General features: G+C 36.2%; 2 protein-coding genes and 2 long non-coding RNA genes across 8 annotated transcripts; 2 read left to right on the top strand and 2 right to left on the bottom strand.

Annotated features, from left to right (window-relative positions):
- Positions 1 to 1,390: 1,390 nt before the first annotated feature.
- On the bottom strand, positions 1,391 to 8,356 carry LOC140175257 (uncharacterized). Of its 2 annotated transcripts, XR_011865222.1 has the most exons (3): positions 3,349 to 3,375; positions 3,132 to 3,260; positions 1,505 to 1,692 (listed from the first exon to the last, which is right to left on the bottom strand). XR_011865222.1 is itself a non-coding variant. In XM_072202259.1 (2 exons), exons 1-2 carry the CDS (start codon positions 8,241 to 8,243, stop codon positions 1,667 to 1,669), a joined length of 1,062 nt encoding a protein of 353 aa, XP_072058360.1. In that variant the 5' UTR covers positions 8,244 to 8,356; the 3' UTR covers positions 1,391 to 1,666. The 2 variants fall into 2 exon arrangements, 1 of the variants encoding a protein (XP_072058360.1); XM_072202259.1 differs by lacking the exons at positions 3,132 to 3,260; positions 3,349 to 3,375 and adding an exon at positions 7,208 to 8,356 and having other exon boundaries at positions 1,391 to 1,692.
- Positions 8,357 to 8,767: 411 nt separating this feature from the next.
- LOC140175258 (uncharacterized) lies at positions 8,768 to 11,033 on the bottom strand. Its single transcript, XR_011865224.1, has 4 exons — positions 10,865 to 11,033; positions 10,719 to 10,773; positions 10,502 to 10,630; positions 8,768 to 9,062 (listed from the first exon to the last, which is right to left on the bottom strand). It is a non-coding gene; the product is annotated as an uncharacterized lncRNA (long non-coding RNA).
- A 1,969-nt stretch (positions 11,034 to 13,002) lies between these two features.
- Positions 13,003 to 20,031, top strand: LOC140175256 (uncharacterized). 4 transcript variants are annotated; one of them, XM_072202258.1, is made up of 2 exons: positions 13,003 to 14,951; positions 19,765 to 20,031. In XM_072202258.1, the coding sequence occupies exon 1, from the start codon at positions 13,122 to 13,124 to the stop codon at positions 14,739 to 14,741; it is 1,620 nt and encodes a 539-aa protein (XP_072058359.1). In that variant the 5' UTR covers positions 13,003 to 13,121; the 3' UTR covers positions 14,742 to 14,951; positions 19,765 to 20,031. The 4 variants fall into 4 exon arrangements, with proteins under 4 accessions (XP_072058359.1, XP_072058358.1, XP_072058357.1 ...); XM_072202257.1 differs by lacking the exon at positions 19,765 to 20,031 and adding an exon at positions 17,510 to 19,233; XM_072202256.1 differs by lacking the exon at positions 19,765 to 20,031 and adding an exon at positions 15,572 to 19,233.
- Positions 20,032 to 24,382: 4,351 nt separating this feature from the next.
- On the top strand, positions 24,383 to 25,022 carry LOC112712844 (uncharacterized). The gene is made up of 2 exons (XR_003157924.2): positions 24,383 to 24,532; positions 24,656 to 25,022. It is a non-coding gene; the product is annotated as an uncharacterized lncRNA (long non-coding RNA).
- Positions 25,023 to 26,528: the final 1,506 nt, after the last annotated feature.

Below are 26,528 nucleotides of genomic sequence, written 5' to 3'. Positions count from 1 at the left end.
TGTTTTAATTACTCTACAAAATTATATATGTACATTTTCAATTGATTATGTATAACTTCTGAATAATTTAATTTAAAAATTCTTGCCCGTTAAATGTGTGTGTGTATGGACCCCGTTAAGAAATATAATAAAATAATGACTATATTATAATATTACATATACACTAAAATTATCTATTAATATAAAATATATATTAAAATATAAATATATATTAAAAATAAATTAAATTTTATATATATTTATATATAAATATATTAATAAATAACAGATTTTAGTGATTAATTTTTAATATACAAATAATATTTTTATAAAATAAAATGTCATAATTAATTTAAAATTCTCTTAATTTAGACTTAAAGTGAATATTCTCTGCCACTTATTATATATATATATATATATATATATATATATATATATATATACCTCGCTCGCTCCTTAGATTTGCATAGACAAAAGAAAACCAAGAATAAGAATTATATTTATTCACACTAACTTGTTAGAAAGATGTCTAAGCTATCTTTGGGAAACATTTTCTTATTTGTTTTTCTGGTTTCATGTACATTATTTCTTATTTGAAATGCTAAAGTATATAACTTTTCTTTCGCTCAATACTTGTGAGTGCTTGATGTATTTAAAATGAATAAATCAGTAACAATAAAAAAATTATAAAAAAGAAAACTATAAACAAATAGCTAAAAAAGATATTACAAAAATGTAATTCGCCAAACCTTAGTAAAACAAATTAAAGTGGATTTTATGTATTTTGTGTTCCTTAAAAAAATAATTTTTATTAATAAAACCTCGTGAATCTAAACTAAAATGAAACACATTGCTTTTTCCAATTTTTATCCTCTATTTGTTAACATCTTAAGAATTGAACTGATTTCCAATTTGATGAGAATTTCGTCTTTTGTCATCCACAATGCTTCAACGAACTCTAATTTTGATAGGATTATATTTATTGTGTGTTAAATTAATTTTATGCGTTAAATTAATTCCAAGCATGTTATTTGATGTATAATAATATAATTTATTAGTTTTCATTTAATTTCAAGAAAAAAAGATAATATAAAATGTGGATGTTGGTAAAATAATAAAGTAATAATTTAATAACTTTTAATGTTTTTTTTGTAATATTTATTATTTAGAAATTCTACTATCTTGATTCAAGAATTATTAGTGTAACACCCTACCACACTAAGCTTTACGCTTAAGTCGTAAAACAAATGTGGTGTGGTATTACGACCTCTAAAATAAAATGAGTACATATAATAGCAGAAGAATTATAATATGCTAGGAGCCTTGAAGAAAAGGGGAAAATAAAAATCGCACAATAAAGGCGCAACGCTCAAGGAACGAGTTAACTTACGTGCTAAGAAAACCATAACTATCAAACATAAGCTAACAGAAGTGGGAATAGAGTGCCAAAGATACAAAATATCAAGCTCCTAACTCAGCCTGCGAAGTCAAGACTGGCCGGAGAATATTTACACATATATACATACGTATCCAAACCCAAAAGTACATATACACATTCCTGCCTCTCCATAAACCTCTAAGAGGATCAAAAAGAATAAGTCATGCGGAGAGAAATCTAAGTACATATATATACATCATAGCATAACAAAATATCCCAGTAACCACTCCGCTTTAAGAGTCCAGACGCCTAACGAGATGCCTCTCGACCTGCATCTGAAAAACAACAACATAGTATGGAATGAGAACCGGAGGTTCTCAGTATGGTAAAGGTGCCACACACATAATATATAAGGTCCTGGGAATGCCAGAGGCAATCCTAGAACACCGACACTCAGATTATAGAGCTTAAAGTATTAAGTAGAAGCCATAAAAGGTGGTTTACTAAGGATATTTAAACCTAACTTAACTTAACCTTAAATCTAAATCCCATTCTGTCATTCCTCCTTACCTCCAACTCCATCATGCATTTTCATAGACAAGTAAACAAACAAAGGCAAGTACAAGAAGGTTACAAGTACTGCAGATAACAAATATACATTTAACATGGCAAGTACATTTAGGCATACCCAGTTAATACACAAGCAAGTAGTTCAAATAATATGCATATGATGCATGCCTGTCCTATGGCTGAAGAGGCTCATCTGTCGGTTATCCAGCCAACCCGACAAGTCTGAATTGTCCTTAGACTGTCCCCCGACGTGCATCCCCAAGAGTCTATGCATAGCTTTATCTCAAATAATCAATATTGCTCAATGGGGGTAACATTCCCGGGAATTTATATAGTGCCCGGTCACACTTACGTCGTGGGGTCAACAGAGTATCGAGTTTTCTACCTGGTACACGTGGTGGCAAGCCACGGCACTTTATCCAGGGAACCTCGTATCTCAGATTATTCAAATTCATAAGCCATATAAATAATTCAATTATAATTCATTAACATCCACATCATTCTCAATTGCATCTCATTCATCATCATACGTTAAACATATTCAATCCTTATCCTTCGATATCACACCTCTCATTTCGTCCATCAATAGTTCCAATTCAAAACATAATTCATTCTTTTCTAAGAATCAAACTTCAAACTTAAAACATACTTATTTTCTTAATAACTCTAATTCAAACCATATAATCTTTGAATCTAAATCTTTTTAGATAATCATATAAACAAAATCTCTAATTTTTATAAAATTTTGGCAGCACCTCCTCTAAAACTCGGACTTTGCCACCCTTTTCGGGTCCAAACCTGCTTTCTTTTCAATTCAACACACCCTTCCTCATCATCATAACAGTCACCACAATAAATCTACCTCAGATCAACAATTATACTCATACAATATTCAAATCCAACAACCAAAAATTCAACTAAGGATCATAGTTCACTAATCCTAGGCTTCTAACACAAGATACCTCAAATCAATAATTCACCAAATTATTAATTAATCAACAAGCACCAAACTAACCATGTTCATCAATAATAACATTCACCATCCAAAATTAATAACTAATTATCCAATAAACTTCAACCAAATATATTCATCGAAAAATTACTAAACACTAAACATACACCCGCATTCCAACTTATCCTATGGTCACCTAGCCTAAGTTTTCACAGAACATTATATATTAAATGCAAGAAACCTAAACCATACCTTGGCCGATTTTCACGTAACGACCAAAGCTATTTATTCAAAACCAAGACAGCCCCTCAAAACTCAACTAATCCGCTTCCTCCAAGTTCCAGTATTCACAATTTCAAGCTCCAATTATTTATTTTCAACCTAATACACATTCATAATACATATATACCCAATTTAATACTCAAAGCTCAAATTTAATGAAAATAAAATAGAATTATCGTATCCTCACCTTACCCAAGCTTCACATAAGCAAGATGAAGCTGAGAGTGATTAAATAAGTTACCTATGAAATTGTTCCGATAGAAATGTAGAGTTCGACGCGGTGGACGCGTGGCCGCAAACGGTACGGCAATCGGAGCTCGGACGGAGAAGTTACGGCGAATTGAAATTTGCCGCAAGGGTTTCGGCGTTGCTTTCTCTCCCTGGAGCTTTCATGTCGCTGAAGCCAAAATGGAGAAGAAAGGAACGTGGGCTCATTTAAAGTGTGGGTCCGGTTGGACCGACAGCCCAGTTTGGGCCCGGTTCAACCGGTTCGGCCCCGTTCGGTCCAATTTTGGACCGTTTTCTTCGAAATTGGTGTCAAAATTCTCGTTTCGATGAGCTCTATCCTAATTTAATATAATATTCACATTTTTAATCCTCTTTATTAAAAACTAATTTATTAACTAATTTAACCGGGGTTTACATCCTACCCACCTAATAAAGAATTTTGTCCTCAAAATTCAAATCTAGTTACCTGAAAAGAGATTTGGATAGTCCTTTCGCATATCTGATTCGAGTTCCCAGGTATGTTCCTCGATACCAGCTCGACTCCAAGCTACTTTTACCAATGATACTTCCCTTCCTCGTAATCGTTTAACACTGGTGTCATCAATCCTCACCGGAATTACTAGGAGTGTTAGATCTTCTCTCACTTGGATTGGTTCTGGTTCTAGAATATGACTTGCGTCAGGAGTGTACTTCCTAAGCTGAGACACATGAAACACATCGTGCAAATTCGAAAGATATGGCGGTAAGGCAATTCTATAAGCCACTGGCCCAATCCTCTTCAGAATCTCAAACGGTCCAATATAACGGGGATTTAGTTTCTTAGTCTTAATAGCTCTTCCCACGCCAGTGGTTGGTGTAACTTTCAGAAAGACATGTTCTCCTTCTTCAAATTCCAAAGGCTTTCGCCTCTGATCAGCATAGCTCTTCTGGCGGCTTTGGGCTATAAGCATTCGACTACGAATCTTCTTTATTTGCTCAGTCGTTTCAGCTATCATTTCAGGCCCTAATAAACTCCTTTCTCCAGTTTCATACCAACATAGTGGAGACTGACATTTTCTGCCATACAGAGCCTCATATGGAGCCATTCCGATGCTCGCATGATAGCTATTATTATAAGCAAATTCAATTAATGGCATATACCGATCCCAGCTCACAGGCTGGTCCAAAACACAAGCCCTTAACATATCCTCCAAGGTCTGAATAGTTCTTTCTGACTGACCATCCGTCTGGGTGATACGCAGTACTCAAGCTTAACTGAGTCCCAAATGCACGCTGAAAAGCTCCCCAGAATCTTGATGTGAAACGAGGATCTCTATCAGATATGATAGTAGAAGGCACGCCATGCAACCTGACAATCTCTTTAATATACATTCGAGCCAATTCCTCCATTGTGCAACTTATTCGGATAGGAAGAAAGTGAGCTGATTTTGTTAGTCGATCCACAACCACCCAAATAGCGTCACAACCAGATCGGGTTTTAGGCAAACCTATCACAAAATCCATTGCAATACTCTCCCATTTCCATTGTGGAATCTCCAAAGGCTGAAGGGTCCCTGATGGTCTCTGATGCTCAATCTTAACCTTCTGACACGTTAAACATTTAGATACATGCAATGCCACATCATTCTTCATACCTGGCCACCAGAACATCGTTTTCAGATCCTGATACATTTTAGTGCTCCCTGGGTGAATTGAAAACCCGCTCTTATGAGCTTCCTTCAAGATTCTCTGTCGTAGGTCTCCAATATCTGGCACAATAATCCGGTTCTTGAACCTCCACAAACCATCCTGGCCTTCTGACACTCTCCATTGTTTTCCCTGTTCAACTGCCGGTAATACTTTACGTAATGCTTCACTGTCTTGATGAGCCTTCAGAAGTTCTGATTTAAAATCACTTGAAATCTGCAACTGACTCAAACACAGGATTCCAGATTCTTCTCTAACTCCCAAATTCAAACCTTGGAATGCCTTCAGTAACTCTTCCTCCCGTAGCATCATCCAAGCTGCATATAAAGACTTCCGACTCAAAGCGTCCGCCACAACGTTCGCTTTTCCTGGATGATAATTCAATTCAAAATCATAATCTTTCAGAAGCTCCATCCACCTCCTCTGACGCATATTCAACTCTTTCTGCTCAAAAAGATACTTCAAACTCTTATGGTCTGAGAAAACAAGAAACTTAACACCATAGAGGTAGTGCCTCCAAATCTTTAAAGCAAACACAACAGCAGCAAGTTCTAAATCGTGTGTCGGGTAGTTCATCTCATGCGGCCTTAATTGCCGTGAGGCGTATGCTACAACATTCTGGTGCTGCATCAGGACGCACCCCAAACCTTTCAGAGATGCATCACAATACACTTCAAACGGTTCACTTGGTTCAGGTAATACCAATACAGGTGCAGTAGTCAACCTGTGCTTCAATTTTTGGAAACTCCCTTCACATTCCGGAGTCCAGATAAAAGGCGTATCCTTCCTAGTCAACTTAGTTAAAGGTAAGGCGAGCTGTGAAAATCCCTTAATGAATTTGCGATAATACCCCGCCAAACCTAGGAAACTCCTTATCTCTGTCACTGAAGTTGGTCGCTCCCAATTCATCACTGCTTCTACCTTAGCAGGATCCACAGCTATTCCCTGCTTACTCACCACGTGGCCGAGAAACTTCATCTCACTCTTCCAGAACTCACATTTAGATAACTTAGCATACAACTTTCTGTCTCTCAGAATTTGCAGCACAGTTCGCAAGTGATCAGTATGTTCCTCTTCAGTCTTAGAATAGACAAGAATGTCATCAATGAAGACAATAACAAACTTGTCCAGATACGGTCAGAAAATCCTGTTCATATAATCCATAAATACTGCCGGGGCATTAGTTAACCCAAAAGACATCACTGTATACTCATAATGACCATAACGCGTTCTGAAAGCAGTTTTCGGAATATCCTCATCTCTAACCCTTATCTGATGATACCCTGATCGCAGGTCAATCTTAGAAAACACACCGGCACCCTGTAACTGATCCATTAGATCATCGATTCTAGGCAACGGATATTTATTCTTCACAGTGATCTTATTCAATTGCCGATAATCGACACACAGCTGCATACTCCCATCCTTCTTCTTTACCAGTAACACTGGCGCTCCCCACGGAGAAACACTTGGTCGGATAAAATGCTTACCCAACAGATCTTCCAGCTGAGCCTTCAGTTCAGCCATTTCTAAAGGCGACATCCTATAAGGAGTAATCGAAATTGGACCGGATCCAGGTACCAACTCGATTGCAAATTCAACCTCTCGATTAGGTGGAAATTCATTAATATCATCCGGAAACACATCTGGAAATTCACATACAACTGGAATTTGCTATAAACTCTGATCATCACCTGATACTCCCGCAGTTAATAACATAATACCCTGACATTCGGTTCCAGAACAGTTTACTATCATAGAATTCAAATAGTAACTATTCACTACAACCGGTGCTTCTGACCCTTCTGGCATAAACTGTACTGACTTCTCAGAACAATCAAGCAAAACATGATTCTTGGATAACCAATCCAATCCCAAAATGAGATCAAGACCAGTCATAGGCAAACAAATCAAATCATGCACAAATTCACGCTGTTGTACTCGAAAGGAAACTTGTGGACATTCTATCCTAGTCACCATAGCTTCATGAGTAGCATTATATACTTTCAAATCATAACTTAAAACCACCATTCTCAATCCTAATTCATGGGCCTTTTCAAATGCAATAAATGAATGACTTGCTCCTGAATCAAATAAAGCATTTAAGATTTTACCAGCCATTTCACAATTACCTCTAATCAGTGTCTCAGATCCCTCAGCACCTACGGTAGAAGTGGTGTATACTCTCCCCGGCTGCTGCACCCTACCAGTCTCATACTTCTTCTTCTCTGGGCAATTACTGGCTATATGCCCAGGCTGTCCACAGGAATAGCATACTCCAAGTCCTAGTCTGCACGGAACTCCAGGATGATACTTTCCGCACCTTTGACAATTCAAATCCTGCTGTGGCTGCTTCCCAAATCTTCTTCCCTGATTACCATTGGTATTCAGCCTTCTATAATTACCTTGACCCTGAGTCTGCTGCGGAATAGAACCTCCACGCTTGAAATTCCTACCTCTCGGAGCAAAGTTCCTTCCTGAAGGTCTCTGAAAAGGCACCCTCAAACTTCCTTTCTCTGCTGCCGCCTTCCTCACACAATCCTCAGCCACCCTACTCTTATTCACCAATTCAGAAAACACCCTGATCTCCATTGGGGCAACGAAGCTCAGAATATCACTCCGAAGACCTCCTTCATATTTAATACACTTCCATTCAGCAAAATCTTCAGGCGCACCTTGACAGATACGAGAAAAGCGACACAACTCCTCAAACTTACTAGTATACTCAGCAACAGTCATCTGTCCTTGTTTTAACTGCATTAATTCAAGTTCCTTGGCATTTCTGGCTGAATTAGGAAAGTATTTCTTATAGAACTCTGTCCGGAAAACCTCCCAAGGAATCGCAGCACCATCAGGCTGCAGGATACGTCGTGTTCCCTGCCACCAATACTGAGCTTCACCTTGCAACTGATAAGTTCCAAATTCAACCCATTGCTCTTCAGGAACCTGTTGTGCCTGTAATGCCCTTTCCATAGCCTGAATCCAATTATCTGCGTCAGTGGGATTTGAGGTTCCCCTAAAAGTCGGAGGGTGAACTTTCAGAAATGTAGCAAGTGTCATTGGACCGCCCTCATCATTATTGTTCCCATGATTTCCCTGATTTATCTGATTACCCAGTGCCTCGGCTGTCGCCTGCATAGCTGCAGCCATATTTCCCAGGACAGCCATAAAGTCTACTGGATCAGTCCCTATGGGAACAGGAGTAACGGTGCCTGTCCTACCTCTACCTCACCCGCGACCGCGTCTGCGAGTCGACATCTGGTCCCTATACACACCAAACAAGTGATATTAAGTTGATCAGTCTCAATATCGCAGGTCTAATGCTTTAAGTTCCAAATGCATACTCACAAACGTTTATGCCATATATATCAATCAGATATCCTAATAGCACATAAACACATATACAGAGCATGCATAGAAGCACAATCAGTCCGTCTTTCAGGCTCTATAGGAACGAACTGCTCTGATACCATAATGTAACACCCTACCACACTAAGCTTTACGCTTAAGTCGTAAAACAAATGTGGTGTGGTATTACGACCTCTAAAATAAAATTAGTACATATAATAGCAGAAGAATTATAATATGCTAGGAGCCTTGAAGAAAAGGGGAAAATAAAAATCGCACAATAAAGGCGCAACGCTCAAGGAACGAGTTAACTTACGTGCTAAGAAAACCATAACTATCAAACATAAGCTAACAGAAGTGGGAATAGAGTGCCAAAGATACAAAATATCAAGCTCCTAACTCAGCCTGCGAAGTCAAGACTGGCCGGAGAATATTTACACATATATACATACGTATCCAAACCCAAAAGTACATATACACATTCCTGCCTCTCCATAAACCTCTAAGAGGATCAAAAAGAATAAGTCATGCGGAGAGAAATCTAAGTACATATATATACATCATAGCATAACAAAATATCCCAGTAACCACTCCGCTTTAAGAGTCCAGACGCCTAACGAGATGCCTCTCGACCTGCATCTGAAAAACAACAACATAGTATGGAATGAGAACCGGAGGTTCTCAGTATGGTAAAGGTGCCACACACATAATATATAAGGTCCTGGGAATGCCAGAGGCAATCCTAGAACACCGACACTCAGATTATAGAGCTTAAAGTATTAAGTAGAAGCCATAAAAGGTGGTTTACTAAGGATATTTAAACCTAACTTAACTTAACCTTAAATCTAAATCCCATTCTGTCATTCCTCCTTACCTCCAACTCCATCATGCATTTTCATAGACAAGTAAACAAACAAAGGCAAGTACAAGAAGGTTACAAGTACTGCAGATAACAAATATACATTTAACATGGCAAGTACATTTAGGCATACCCAGTTAATACACAAGCAAGTAGTTCAAATAATATGCATATGATGCATGCCTGTCCTATGGCTGAAGAGGCTCATCTGTCGGTTATCCAGCCAACCCGACAAGTCTGAATTGTCCTTAGACTGTCCCCCGACGTGCATCCCCAAGAGTCTATGCATAGCTTTATCTCAAATAATCAATATTGCTCAATGGGGGTAACATTCCCGGGAATTTATATAGTGCCCGGTCACACTTACGTCGTGGGGTCAACAGAGTATCGAGTTTTCTACCTGGTACACGTGGTGGCAAGCCACGGCACTTTATCCAGGGAACCTCGTATCTCAGATTATTCAAATTCATAAGCCATATAAATAATTCAATTATAATTCATTAACATCCACATCATTCTCAATTGCATCTCATTCATCATCATACGTTAAACATATTCAATCCTTATCCTTCGATATCACACCTCTCATTTCGTCCATCAATAGTTCCAATTCAAAACATAATTCATTCTTTTCTAAGAATCAAACTTCAAACTTAAAACATACTTATTTTCTTAATAACTCTAATTCAAACCATATAATCTTTGAATCTAAATCTTTTTAGATAATCATATAAACAAAATCTCTAATTTTTATAAAATTTTGGCAGCACCTCCTCTAAAACTCGGACTTTGCCACCCTTTTCGGGTCCAAACCTGCTTTCTTTTCAATTCAACACACCCTTCCTCATCATCATAACAGTCACCACAATAAATCTACCTCAGATCAACAATTATACTCATACAATATTCAAATCCAACAACCAAAAATTCAACTAAGGATCATAGTTCACTAATCCTAGGCTTCTAACACAAGATACCTCAAATCAATAATTCACCAAATTATTAATTAATCAACAAGCACCAAACTAACCATGTTCATCAATAATAACATTCACCATCCAAAATTAATAACTAATTATCCAATAAACTTCAACCAAATATATTCATCGAAAAATTACTAAACACTAAACATACACCCGCATTCCAACTTATCCTATGGTCACCTAGCCTAAGTTTTCACAGAACATTATATATTAAATGCAAGAAACCTAAACCATACCTTGGCCGATTTTCACGTAACGACCAAAGCTATTTATTCAAAACCAAGACAGCCCCTCAAAACTCAACTAATCCGCTTCCTCCAAGTTCCAGTATTCACAATTTCAAGCTCCAATTATTTATTTTCAACCTAATACACATTCATAATACATATATACCCAATTTAATACTCAAAGCTCAAATTTAATGAAAATAAAATAGAATTATCGTATCCTCACCTTACCCAAGCTTCACATAAGCAAGAGTGAACGTTTCTCTCAAGCTAATTGGATCCTAAAACATCAGAAATCAAAGAAATTCAATATTCCCACTTAAAATTCGAAAATTGGGGGAAGATGAAGCTGAGAGTGATTAAATAAGTTACCTATGAAATTGTTCCGATAGAAATGTAGAGCTCGACGCGGTGGACGCGTGGCCGCAAACGGTGCGGCAATCGGAGCTCGGACGGAGAAGTTACGGCGAATTGAAATTTGCCGCAAGGGTTTCGGCGTTGCTTTCTCTCCCTGGAGCTTTCATGTCGCTGAAGCCAAAATGGAGAAGAAAGGAACGTGGGCTCATTTAAAGTGTGGGTCCGGTTGGACCGACAGCCCGGTTTGGGCCCGGTTCAACCGGTTCGGCCCCGTTCGGTCCAATTTTAGACCGTTTTCTTCGAAATTGGTGTCAAAATTCTCGTTTCGATGAGCTCTATCCTAATTTAATATAATATTCACATTTTTAATCCTCTTTATTAAAAACTAATTTATTAACTAATTTAACCGGGGTTTACAATTAGAGTATTTTTTATTAATTATTTACCAGCATTCTCACTCTAGCAGATTTTGATTCTAATTTAAATTTAAATTATAAATTAAATTCAAGATATAATTTTAGAGTTTTCAAACATATGCAAATCATTGAGTACAATCTACTACTTATTAAAATATAAAGTTATAATATTAGTGTCATAAAATTACTTATTTTAAAAGTTTAAATTAATAAAAAAATAATATAAATAGTTATATATACTATTCATAAAATGAGTAATTTTATAATATAATATTAAAGCTCTATATCTAATTTTTGATGAACTCCAAAAATAAAAAAATAGTATAAGACAAATAAAAAAATATTTATGCAAACAATTAAACAAACCTAAGAGAGATTTTTATTTAAAAAAAGTGTTATATATGTAACTATTTATATTACTTTCTCCTATCAATTTAAATTTTTAAGATGAATAATTTTATGACAATTAGATCAATTTAAAACAATATATAGTGTATTAATTAAGAGAAATAAGATGATCAACACTTTTTTTTTGTTAGTTTTAAACTAATTGTAACTAATCTTTACATTAAAAGTATTAACTCTTAATTAGTATATATTCTCCTTTAATTAATATTAGAATATAATTAGGATCAATTAGTATTATTTAATATATTTGAATATTTATTATAAGAGATTACGTCTTTATTAATACGATTTTTTTAGTACCTATGAATACCTTTTATATTATATCAATCCAAACAATTTAAATAGACAATTTAAATACACTCAATAATATACAAATTCTTTGTCAATCTCTTATTTCTAACCATTAATATTTGTTTTGTAGTTGTGTGGATGACAAGTATAGTGGCCCCACAAGAAAGGAAGGAGTGCTCAGGTATTTGGTCATATGGAACAAGGAAGACGTGCTCAGATATTTGGGCTGATGAAGATTGCAAAAGAGGCAACTTTTTTAGTGATTGTCGCAGCAATTGTCAACAAAAATATGGTTATTATTGTAGCATAAGTGGATCTTGCTTAAAACCTCAACCCTTGTGTGAGTGCAAGTATGTATGTTAAAACTTAAAAGTAATAATGAGGTGGTTATTTATGTAAAAATATTTTTTTATGTGAAAATAATTGCTGAGATTTCGATATGTGATACGTTAAGTAATTTAATCAATTATATTATTTCTTTAAATATTTCTCAGCTATTATTTTTACATAAAAAAATATTTTTATATGAATGATTGTTAAAAAATAATTCTTTGGAAACTCACTTGAAAAGAGATGGTTTCTGAAGTTTAAAGTTTAAAGTTTCTTTCTCTATCCTTTGTTTATCAAAAAAATTAAAAATTAAAAAAAAAAACCCTAGTCATAAGTTATTAATAAATAAAGAAGCTTCTTTGCTTATATTATGGTCATAATAATATATTTGTAATAAGAATCTCTCTGTATTTATTAGATGTTGAAATATAATGAATTATCATATATTTATAACGTTCATACATTGAAAATGGAATGATTGAAAGTAATAATTGGAGTATAATCTTTGAATAGAAAAGATCAGAGAAATTAATTAGAAAAAAGAGAAAAATTATTTGATATTAGAAAGTATTAGAAAGTTATAAAAAAATTATTTACAAACAATTTATTAAATGTGGTGGACTATATGAATTAAATGACACAATTAAATTCTATTTAATTTATCCCTTAACAAAATGTTTTATATCGATTTTCTACCTATATATTTAAATTACATGTGTTATTTTTTTTTAATAAAGTTTGACAACTCATTCATCTTAACAATATCATTTCAGGATTGGTACTCCAGATAAGTTTATAATAAGTCGAAGCCTACGCTAGAGCAAAAGATGAGTGACTATGTGAGCTCTGTGAGGGTTTCAACACAAGTTCACGACCTAAAACAGTGTAGTACAAAGAAAGTCAAAGATCGGGAGGAGATTGATCTGAACAAAAAAGAAAATAGTATAGAGATGGTTGTGAATGATTCAGCTAGATCTACTACTCTGAAGAAAATATCGTATAAAGAAACATTACTTTCCTCTCCTGGAGATGCATGGGAGGGGAATATCATGGATGTGGTAGAGGAGGAACCTAACCCTGAGGATCGATGGTACATAGATATGGAGGCACAGGAAAAGGAAAATAAAGCCTTTGATCCGTGTCCGACCATTCCGGTATCAAAAGATGAGTTCGATGAATGGTGCAAGCCATCGCATGCTGCCTTAATTGTCAAAGTTTTGGGCAAAAGAGTCAGTCTGGGATTCATGGAACAACGTCTAAATAGGGATTGGGTTAAGAAAGGTAAGATAAATGTTATTGATATGGATCGTGACTATTTTTTGGTTCATTTTTCAGACGAGGAGAACTACTCACACGCTCTCTTGGATGGACCATGGATGATCGCAGGGCATTATCTCATTGTTCAAAGGTGGAGACCTTTCTTTCTGACATCGGAGAGTGCGGTAAAGAAGATTGCAGCATGGGTCCGTATTCTGAATCTTCCTATAGAGTTGTATAATCATCGGTTTTTATGGCGCATTAGATCAGCTATTGGAACCATGCTAAAGATTGATCGAGCTACTTCCATTCATTCCAGAGGGAGGTTTGCCAGAATTTGTATTGAGATTGACTTGACAAAGAAATTAGTTCCGAGAATCTCAGTTTTGGGGAGCACTCTTAATATTGAGTATGAAGGACTGCATCTCATCTGCTTTCAGTGTGGAAAATACGGACACCGTAATGATCAGTGTAGCGAAGTCGCTGTACGTGTGGAAGGCTCACCGAAAGTTGGGAATGCCGAAACGCCGGTCGAGGAGAAGGAGGGTCCGCCGGAGGGATCAAGCACGGGGAATCTTGCTATCCAAAGCAAGTGCGCGAATCAAGGGGTTAATTGCGCTTATCAGGCCCCTCCTGATTTTGGTCCCTGGATGATGGTCAAACGATCACTAAGGAAGAACAAAAAGGAAATATATGATCCTGGTAATAAAAGCAAAGTTAATACTAATGGGCCTCATAATAATGACAAGGAAAATAGGGGGGATATGAATCAAGGTTCTGAGGATGGGTCTCGCTTTAATGTCTTGATTGATGGAGGTGCGGATACTGCGCAAGATATTTCTCAACATGATAAACTTCCCCCAAAGGTTCCCATGCAATCTGGGCCTCCAACAAGTCAAGCCCAAACTATTGTTACTAAATCAATTATGGCCAAAGAAAGGTTTCTCAAAAAAGGAGCAAGCAAAAATCCCCAAGCCATTATAAAAGGCCCAACCACAAGAATTGGCCCAATCCTTCCAAAAAAGGGCTTCAAACTTAAACAAAAAATTATTGAAAAGGCTCCTTTGGCCTTTGATTCTTCTGCAGCGGTAATGCCACAAAACAAGCCTTCCACTTCAAAGGACCCGTACAAGGAGGACCTAGAACAAACCATTATGGCAAACATGAGGGATATGGTGAAGCATCAGTGAAAAAATTTCAATACTACGAGAAATGGAAATACTAGCCACGGGAGCAATGAAGATTCAAGCTATTCGGGGATTCATCGCTGTGATCATCGTCCGGACCCAGAAGACAAAGGGAAATCAGTGAGTGTGGGATCGGCTCTGGAAAAACCACCTGATGCAACTCCATCGTGGGTGAATGGAACAACTGGCAATCAGAAAAACTTCGTGAATCGGGTTAGCAAAACGGATGGGGCTGATGCCTCAGACCGTGTTTAATTTCTGACTTTTTGGTTCTTGGTATTTTTTCCTTTTTTTTTGTTAGTTTCTCATGAATATTCTTACCTGGAACTGTCGGGGTGTGGGTGGAAAGACGTTTTCTAACCTTATTAGAGACCTTAAGAGAGATTATAATTTGAATTTTGTCATTTTGTTGGAAACCCATATTAGTGGGGATCGGGGAAAGACCGTCAGGAATAGAATAGGGTTTGATGGCATGTTTGTTGAAGAGGCAAGGGGCCACTCTGGAGGTATTTGGTGCTTGTGGAATTCGAATATTTGGAAAGTGGATATCCTTCGGCATAACTTCCAATTTGTTCACATGAGAATCCAAGGCAGGAACTCATCTCCATGGATGTTGACGGCTATTTATGGCAGTCCTCAGAGAGCTTTGAGAAAACAGCTCTGGAAGGATCTTGAAATTCTTAGTGAATCTATGAATCTCCCCTGGTGCGTTATTGGGGATTTTAATGCGTATCTGCATGACTTTGAGAGGAAGGGGGGTTCTATTTCTCAGAATAACAGTGCTTGTAGAGACTTTCAAAATTGTGTTTTTAACTGCGGTCTTCTGGATTTAGGCTACTCGAGCTGGCCCTACACTTGGAAGCGTGGGAGTTTGTTTGAACGCCTTGACAGAGGTCTCAGCAATATGGAATGGCAGATATGCTTCCCTGATGCTGGTATCAAACATCTTCCTATGTTAAAATATGATCATTCTCCTCTTCTTCTATAATTTTCTCATCCTGCCCCTCCCAACAGAAGAAGGAGGCCGTTTCGTTTCTTTGCGGGATGGTTATCTCATCCTGATTTTAAGAATTTAGTTCAAAAAAGTTGGAAGTTTGAGGACTCTTGGAATAACTGTATGAATGATTTTCAAAATTCTCTTAGAATCTGGAATTCCAATGTGTTTGGTGACATTAATAAAAAGAAGTCCAAAATTTTGAGAAGGCTACAGGGCATCACTAACAATCTTAATAATGGATATAATTGGTTCTTAGAAGATCTGCAAGGAAGACTTTGGGCAGAGTATGAAGAGACTTTGGCACATGAAGAGCTACTCTGGTTTCAGAAATCCCGGTGTAATTGGATACAATATGGTGACTGCAATACTAAATACTTCCATGGCACTACTATGGCTAGAAGAAGAAGAAATAGAATTGAGGCATTACAAGATGATAATGGAAATTGGATTACAGAGAGTGCTGAACTTGAAATGATGGTAACTTATTTCTATGCTAAGTTATACTTGGATGATACTCCTGACTCTTCTTTTGTCTTGAACCAAAGATTTCCTTGCCTAAGCAATGATGATATAAATCTGATTGGGGTCACGTCTCTGAGTGGGAAATAAAGGATGCTATTTTTACTATGGGCAGCTTCAAAGCACCAGGTAAGGATGGGATTCAGGCTGTTTTTTACCAACATAACTGGGATAAGATTGGTGCTGATTTGTGTAGGCTTGTGCAGAATATCTTTAGTAATCCCCACAAGGTGAAAGAGATAAATGAAATTCTAATTGTTTTGATTCCTAAAATGGAGCCCTCTACTACTTTAAAACAAATGCGGCCGATTAGTTTGTGCAATGTTTCGTATAAAGTTGTCACAAAAATTCTTGCCAAGCGGTTGAGATATATTATGGAGAAGCTTGTCCAGCCGACGCAATGCAGTTTTGTCCTTGGCACGCATAGCTCGGATAATATCATCATCACTCAGGAGGTCATCCACTCCATGCGAAGCAAAAAGGGTGATAAACGCTGGATGGCCATTAAAATAGATTTGGAAAAAGCTTATGACAGATTGAAATGGAGTTTTATTAATAATACTCTTGAGGATATTGGGATCCCATCTCACATCTCTAATCTCATATGTACGTGTATCTTTTCAGCCAGAATGAGAATGCTTTGGAATGGAGAAGTTTTAGATGAATTTACTCCTTCTAGAGGAATTCGTCAAGGTGATCCTATTTCACCTTATATTTTTGTTCTGTACATGGAACGTCTCTCTTAGCTCATATCAGAAGCGGTCAACCTGGGGTACTGGAAACCCATCAAACTTAATAGGAGTAGTCCTGAGCTCTCTCACCTCTGTTTTGCCGATGACTTGATTCTCTTTGCAGAAGCCAGTTTGGAGCAGGCCCAGATAATTGATAGAGTTCTTGGTGCCTTTTGTGATAGTTCCGGTCAGAAAGTTAATACTGAGAAGACTAGGATCTTTTTCTCCAATAACGTGGGGCATCATATAAGAAATGAGATTAGTGAAGCCTTACATTTTCAGAGAACAAATGATCTTGGAAAATACCTTGGAGTTCCCCTTCTCCACTCGAGGGTGACGCGGAACACTTACAACGGAATCATAAGCAAATTAAATACAAGACTCAGCAGTTGGAAAGCTACATCATTATCTTTGGCGGGGAAAAATACCTTGGTGAAATCTGTCCTCTCTGCTTTACCTAGTTATACTATGCAAGCAGCTTATTTACCTATTTCTACTTGTAATATAATTGATTTTAAATGCAGGAATTTTCTCTGGGGTAACACTAACCAGACAAAGAAAGTCCACCTTCTGAGCTGGCATAATGTCTGTAAACCCAAAAATGCAGGTGGTCTTGGTATCCGACATGCCAAAGACCTTAACCATGCGTTTATGATGAAGATTAGATGGGGGTTGGTCGACAAAAGAGATCATCTTTGGGCCAGAGTTCTAAGGTCTAAATACCGGTGTGGGACTGATATTCTTCCTAATATTAGAAGGATAAATAATGCTTCTAATTTGTGGAAAGGAGTCTGCCGTGCTTGGAAAGATGTTGAGAGCAATACCATATGGAGGATAGGAGATGGATCCAAAATTAATTTTTGGAGGCATCAATGGATTCCAAAACTTGGAACTCTAGACCAGCATGCTAATCAGGTAAGAGATAGCAACTATTCACCTAATTCTCTAAATAATTTCCTTTCTATTTCAGGGCATTGGGATGATAGGAAGCTAAGAGAATGGCTCCCGGATGAGGTTGTCCAACGAGTCTTAGCAATGGCTCCGCCATCACCTTGGAAGAATGAGGATCAGATTACTTGGGCCTTATCCTCGGATGGGGCGTTCAACCTGAAGTCTGCTTACCAATCCCTTCACACCAACCAGAACCCCTCGGACCATATCTTTAAGCTTACGTGGAACTGGAAGGGTCCGGAAAGAATTCACACATTTCTTTGGCTTTGTGCAAATGATGTCATTTTGACAAATGCTCAAAGGTTCAGGAGGCATATGACTTTGAACCCCTGCTGTCCGCGATGTCAATCGGGTGAGGAATCCATTGTCCATGTTCTTCGCGACTGTCATTTTGCTAATCAAGTTTGGAAGCTTCTAGTTCCCGCGAGAGAGGTTGAAAATTTTTTTACCGGAAGTATGAGAGAATGGCTCACCTCAAACCTCAATAGGAAAACAGAGTGGACTTACTACTTTGGAGTGGGTACCTCCTCTCTTTGGTGGTTACGTAATAAGTTGGTCTTTGAAGGCAAGGCCACCGACCCAAGGGCTGCTGCAAGCCACATTAGAGCACGTACAAGGGATATTATTAAAGCCATGAAGAAGACTAACCTTCCAAAGAGGAACCATAATAGCTTGGGAAATCTCATTAGCTGGCACCAACCACAGGAGCACTATGTCAAGATTAATGTTGATGGGTCCTACTTCTTACAATGTGATAGTGCCTCCTGCGGGGGGGTCTTCAGAGACCACATGGGAAGGTTTATGAAAGCCTTTTCCTGTATATTGGGTAATTGTACTATTATGCATGTTGAACTTTGGGGAATTGTTAAAGGCCTCCAAATAGCAGTTGCTAATGATTTACAGAATATTATTGTGGAGTCTGACTCTCTAATGGCTCTTCAGCTATTAAAACAGGAAGTCCAAGCTCCCACCCTTGTGCAGCTCTTGTACAAGATATCCTGATCCTAAGCAGGCGCGTGCAAAATATTGATTGGAATCACACCTTAAGAGAGGCCAATGCTGTTGCAGATATAATGGCCAAGAAGGGGCATGATCTTCCCATAGGTCTCCACATTTTTGATGCACCTACACCTGATATTATTTTAGCTTTAAATTTTGACATGTATGGTTCTTTTAGACTTAGAGGCTTGTAGTTTTTACTTGCTGTTTTGGGGTCCCTGACTCCCGCTTCTCCATCAAAAAAAAAAAAAAAACAATATCATTTCAGTCATATTAAATTTATGTCTATGTTCATTTATTTTCGCTCAATACTCCGTTTTAATAAAATAGTTGATCTAATAATAATCGATAAATTTTATTCTTAAGTTATAATTTTTTTTGTCAAATATAAAATCAGAGACATCAAATGATAATAGAAAAATATCTTAATTTTACACGTTTAATCCAATAATTTTTTTTTTTATGTATAATTCATCAATTCATTTGATTTCAATTCAAATGAGCTCAATTTCATATATAATTTTGGAGTTTCAAACACATCTTAACTAAAGAGTATATTTTCATTTTTATGTTCTATAGTATAATTTCTATATATAATTATTATTCAACAATATTACTCATACACTAAATACTCGTGATATTTATATATTTAAATATAATAATTATTAATTAATTATATATTTAAATTATCTTTAATTAAAAAAATTAAAAAAATACGTATTAAGTTTTAAGAAAATACTGATATGAAACTGATGTTTACTATAAAATATGTACATAAAGCGGAATTAATCTTAAATTAGCTTGGTTTTATTATTAAAATATTTTGCAGTTGTGTGGATGAAAAGTATAGCGGGTGATGATGATGCAGATTTGAGCCTGTGTTTTAACAAATGGGATAACGAAGATTGTAACAGTGGCAGTGCTGAGAGTTGTTTCAATGAATGCAATGAGAGATATGGTTCCATGGCCTATGCTTCACGTTGTATAATAAAACCATCCCAATGTGAATGCTTGTATGAATGTCCTGATATATAACCTTTGTTTATGATTTTTTATATATATAAAAAAAAGTGAAGTTGACTTCACGTGAAGTTGATATCTGAGAACCGTTAGATAAAAATTTAGTCAAATTAATCAAATCATCTAACGGCTCTCAAATATCAACTCTTCATGTGAAGTCGACTGTACCTGAGTTTTCACTATAAAAAAAAGCCCTATGAACATTAATAAAAATGGGTAGAGAATTGACCTATACCACAATACAGGTTGGAATTTAATATTTTTGTTTTAAAATAACTGTCGGTTAGCTTCACCTTTTAGATTCATTAAAAAATTAATGTATTTATATATAAAGTGTAATAATTCAGATCACCCGCTAGCACAATATTATCCGCTTTAGTATATAGGGTCTCACGGTTTTATCTTTGACGATATGAATGTTAGCCGAATCCCCCCACATTCACTCGTCAAAATGTGTCATACTAAGAAGAGGTATCCACACCCTTATAAGACATACTTCGTTCCCTTCCTCAACTGATGTGGGCCTTACATAAAGGATTTGTTTAGATATATTAATTTTTTAATAATTTAAAAAATTGAAAGAGATAATTATCTTCGTTATAGATATATTAATTTTTTAATAAATTAAAAAAATAAAAGAGATCATTATTTTAAATCGAAGAGAGTATATATAATACTAGTTATTATGTAGTGTGAAGGAGTATGGGATTCTCAATTATGTGATTATTTCCCAAATCCATATACAATAGAAGTTATTATGTCATTAATTAATAAAGAAATAAAAAAGTATAGTTGTAAGAACCGAATCAATAATTAAATCGGTCAAATTATTAATTTATTGATTTACTAGTTTAATTGATAAATTATTAGTTGAACTAGTAAAATTGATTCTACGTAAATAAAAAATATAAAATACTAAAAATACTCATAAACTAAAAAAAATTAAAATATATATTTTTTATTTTTTATCAATATTTTAAAAACAACCAAATTTCAAAATTTGAAAATAACTAATACAAAAATAGACACGACTAAAATAATATGGAGTAACAAAGGTATAAAACAACAGCAACCCTAAATTCCCTATTTCCTATACCCTATTCAACAAGACAGCAACCTTAAATTCACAGAACAAGCAGATTCATCATTTCATACTAAACAATTACTTCAACATCACATATTTTAACAAGCAGCAACAATAAAAATTTCACCTAATCATTCCAGAAATTTCAAATTTTCATAACAGAACAACATAACAACATTATTCATAACAGCTTCATAATTTCAAGTTTCCAACAAGCATTATTAGAACAGAGCAAAACAAAGGAGAACAACATATTCAACTAACCTGTTTGACAGAGCAGAGGACGAAGACAACGGCAACGACGACGGTGAAGACAGATATGAGGGACAAGGACGAAGGTGAATAAGTGCCGTGGTTCTGTTCTGTTCCTTGAGACTTCAAAATGGGTGTTGTGGTGAAGTCTTCTAAGGGGAGACGAAGATGACAGCGGGCGGCGGGCGGCGGTGGCGCAGTGAGTAACCAAGTGAGGTGGCATCGCAAGGTGAGGAGGTGGGGAAGAGAGTTAGCCATGTTGTTACTGGTTAGGGGATTAGGGTCGGGGAACAGGGATTAGGAATTTGGGGGTTATTCGAGTATTTTTTTTTTAATAAACCAAAACGACGTCGTTTTGGAAAGTGAATTAAAAAAAACTTTCAAATCGGTCGGTTTAAATCGGTTCTCAACAGTTTTGTTCTTATCCGGTCATATTCATCAACAGAACCGGTTAGAGATCCGATTTACCAATTTTTCAGTCGAATCGATCAGTTTGGTCTGGTTCTTACAATTATGCAAAAAAAATTTCTACTAGAATTTTTGTAATGGAGTTTGACATTGTCGTTAATACTCGTTCAGTGTTACGTTGACTATTTTGACTCAAAAAATTTTCAAAATCTTTTTAAAATTGAATATGGGAGAACAAAGTGCTGGTGGTAAACATAGTAGTGAAGTTCAAGATGCTGTGTATAAAAAAAAGGTTGTTATAAACAATGTAGAGGTCGGGCTTACTACTTCCAATTCAAGGACAGAAAGCCAGTTTGAAAACATGGTTGCAATAGAGAACAATCAAGCTAAAAAGGAGTAATCAGAGGAAAGAATAAGAGTTCAGAAAAGTTGTCAACAATTAGGAAGCTGGCCAGGTGAAGGAAATTTGAAGATATATGTGGATGGTGACGAGACAATGGATTTTATGGTGGAGGGTGTCAGCCTTCAATTGACACCTCAAAGGATATAAAAATTCTATGCTAGAATTGTCGGAAGTTTGGAGAGACTCCTGATAACGTAGAGCTTAAAAGGGATCTGCATATCTCACTCCCTCGAGATTGCGTTTATTTGTGAAATTAAGAACCAATCTCGTCAAGTGGATAGGAAGTTAAGTGCATGTGACTTCAATGAGTGACTTTTGGTGAACCCAAATGACATTGCAGGAGATTTAACACTAGCATAGAAAGATGAAACAGACATGAAAGTGTTTCGAGCATAAGATTTCTTCATAGTTGCAAAAATTACTGACGCGGCAACAAACAAAAAACGGTTGTTGATCAGAGTGCACCTCAATAGCTTAGAACAAACTCGATTGGTGCAATTTAATATACTTTCTGCTGTCATAAATCAAATGCCAGAGGAAGTGGTGGTGATAAGGGATCTTATTGCCATAGTAAGTCAACAAAAAATGGAGGGTGGATATGATAAGTCCCCCTCTTCTATTACAGCTTTTACTAATTTCATTGATGGGAATGCTCATATGGGTATGTTGGGGAGGCCTTTTACATGGACAAATAGGAGAAGGGGTTCTGAACTTATAATGTAACAGCCCAGACCACCCGCTAGCATGATATTATCCGTTTTGGCACACAAGGCCTCACGGTTTTGCCTTTGACGATAGGGATGCTAGCCGAAGCCCCCCACACTCACTCGTCAAAATGCGTCATGCTAGGGAGATGTATCCACACCCTTACAAGGCATGCTCCGTTCCCCTCCCCAACCGATGTGGGCCTTACAATCCACCCCCCTAAGGGAGTCCAGCGCCCTCGCTGGCACATCGATCCGGGTTCGGGCTCTGATACCATCTTTAACAGCCCAGACCACCCGCTAGCACGATATTGTCCGCTTTGGCACACAAGGCCTCACGGTTTTGCCTTTGACGATAGGGATGCTAGCTGAAGCCCCCCACATTCACTCGTCAAAACGCGTCATGCTAGGGAGAGGTATCCACACCCTTACAAGGCATGCTTCATTCCCCTCCCCAACCGATGTGGGCCTTACAATCCACACCCCTAAGGGAGTCCAGCGCCCTCGTTGGCACATCGATCCGGGTTTCGGCTCTGATACCATCTGTAATAGCCCAGACCACCCGCTAGCATGATATTGTCCGCTTTGGCACACAAGGCCTCACGATTTTGCCTTTGACGATAGGGATGCTAGCCGAAGCCCCCCACACTCACTCGTCAAAACGCGTCATGTTAGGGAGAGGTATCCACACCCTTACAAGGCATGCTTCGTTCCCTTCTCCAACCGATGTGGGCCTTACAATCCACCCCCCTAAGGGAGTCCAGCACCCTCGCTGGCACATCGATCTGGGTTCCGGCTCTGATACCATCTGTAACAGCCCAGACCACCCGCTAGCATGATATTGTCCGCTTTGGCACACAAGGCCTCACGATTTTGCCTTTGACGATAGGGATGCTAGCCGAAACCCTCCACACTCACTCGTCAAAACGCGTAATGCTAGGGAGAGGTATTCACACCCTTACAAGGCATGTTTCGTTCCTCTCCCCAACCGATGTGGGCCTTACATATAAAGAAGAGAATTGATAGGGAATTGGCGAATACAGAATGATTGAATGCTTATCCGGCAGCAACTATCCTAAGGCTCTCGAAAAATGGTTCTGACTATGCTCCGCTCTTGTTAGACACTTCTCCAATTATAGAAAGGTCGAAAAGGAAGTTTAGATTTCAGGAGAGATGGTGTGATTAAGAGAAAATTCGAGCCATCATTACTAAGCTTGGGGGATGGAAGTAGAAGGTTCTGCCATGTTTATTTGTCGTTATTATTATATGTTGAAATTATAATTATATATTTTTTGCGGCTATTAAATTTTTTTTTAATCGATAATTGTATAATTGCCGCTAAAATCTTTTAGCGATAAAACATAAGATGATTAATGTATAATTGTTAGTATATATATTAGGAACTATTTTTATTGGCACTAAAAATAAAATAAATGATCACTAAAAATGATTTTTTGTAGTAATAAAATAGTAATTAAGAGAATGAATTATGACTTCCAATCATTAGGCTTTTGAAAAATTAAAAATGATTATAAGTAACTTAACAGGGTTAGATTTAGATCGATTGAAATGAATCTCCACTTATATATACCCTTTCATTTATTGGAGGTGTACGGGCAAATAAAAGATATCAATTGAATAAGAATTGTTTTCATTGCACTCATTATTAGAAAGATGGTTAAGTTATCTTTGGGAAAATATTTCTTCCTTCTCATTTTGGTTTCAGGTTTATCATCTATTCATATTTTCGCTCAATTTTCTTTTCTTTTTAGAGTATATATTCGCATATTCATATTTATAGAAAAACCTTTGACTATTTAGTTTTTTTTTTTGTTAAATATTTTTGTAGTTGTAGCTATGAGAAGTCAAGTTACTGAAGGCAAATGGTGTAGAACACAATTTTGGTTGCCATCTATTTGCAATGAAAAGGGCACATCTGACCATGATAAATGTCTTGCAGAATGCGATCAGAAATATGGTTTCATGAGCATTTTAGGACGTTGCAATTATAATTCCCTTTGTTCATGTGTGTACAAATGTGTCAATGATGATCATTAATTAATTATAATTAATGGAATGTAATATATATCATATAAGCAGGGGAAGCCAGGCTACTATTGAAGGGGGATAAAGATTTAGTAGTTAGTGAAGGTACCCATTGCGACGGATAACTAAAATTATTTTTAATGACAATATAACAAAATGATTATTATATATATCTTATTCAATTTATATTTTTGTGGCAATAATATATTTGTTATTATTATTATATGTTATAATGATAATTATATATTTTTTGTAGTCATTAAAAATATTTTTACTGACAATGATCGCTAAAATACCTTTTAACAACAAAGTATAAAAACGATTAATAATATCTAATTATCGATAAATATTAGCAGCTATTTTTATTTATGATAAAAACAAAAAATTGGTCACTAAAAATTATTTTTTTCATAGCTAGTATAAAAACTGAACAAGAGAAGAAGATCGAGGATTGGACAACTCTCAATCCTAGGTATCACAACACACCCACATTACACATTCACCCACACAACACTTAAAAGGTTCATATTTGAATCCGAATGCAGCATATTAAAAAGTATAAGGTTTAACCAGTTGAATTAAGCCTCAAACTCCAGAAGAAAATCGAATTTCAAATCTGATTCTAGGTTAAAGAACGTGGGTCGCAAATTCGGTTTGCTTTAGGGCAACCAGGTCCAGTTTGGGTTGAGCTAATTTGCTCTGGCCACCCAGACCATGTCCAAAAAAATTGAAAATACTACAAATTTTCATAATTACCAAACGTACAATTCTAAATATCGTATCATTTCAACATAAACTTTCATATAAATCATGGAATTATATTCTTATCTGATTGGAAATCATGGGATTATATTCATTATGTTATAGTTATTTAACCTAGCAATATATAATAAATTCCTTAACTTTTCAAAAGTACTAAATGATACATGTTTTCTTAACCTTTCATAAATTTCAAACTCTATATTCTTTATTATCTCAGTTTGGCTAGGTATAAAATTATTGAGAAATTTTAAATTAAGAGTTATCTAAATATGGTACTTATTATTAAACAGTCCTTAAATAATGAAGTGATAAAATAGCAGAACAAAGTGGTACCAAATCCGATCCAATGTATATTGACAAATTTGTCCATTTTTAATAAACTGTCCTATGAATGTTTATTATCTATATATGTATGATTTATTATCGGACTAATTTTTTTTCCCTAATATATATACCTTTAATTTCTCACTTACTTGGAGTTGCACACACAAAAGAAAATATTGAAAAGAGAAATTATTCACATACATTGCACTTTTTTGAAAAACATGGCTAAATTATCGTTGGCTTTTCTTACTTATACTTTTGGTTTGAGGCGGTTTTCGATCTTCATAATCTCATAATTTGGAGTATATATATATATATATTATTTAAATAATGTTCTGTATATTCTACATACTAAAATGTAATGTTCTATCATTAGATAAAAAATGTAGATTATTTAGTTTTGTTTTAATATTTTGTAGTTGTGAAAAGTATAAAAAAAGTGGACAGAAGAGTAAAATGTCAAGCAATTTGGTCAAACATCAATTGCGAAATTTTTTTTAACGATAATTGTAATATGGAATGCAAAAACAAAAAGGGTTAAGTTTACAGGCATATGTGTACAATGCCGAAACTCCCTTTATGTATGCACC

The sequence above is a fragment of the Arachis hypogaea genome, chromosome 9, assembly GCF_003086295.3.
Source record: "Arachis hypogaea cultivar Tifrunner chromosome 9, arahy.Tifrunner.gnm2.J5K5, whole genome shotgun sequence".
In the NCBI taxonomy this organism is placed as follows: Eukaryota; Viridiplantae; Streptophyta; class Magnoliopsida; order Fabales; family Fabaceae; genus Arachis; species Arachis hypogaea.
Note: the sequence above shows the minus strand (reverse complement) of the source record. Positions and strands in the feature narration are given on the sequence as shown.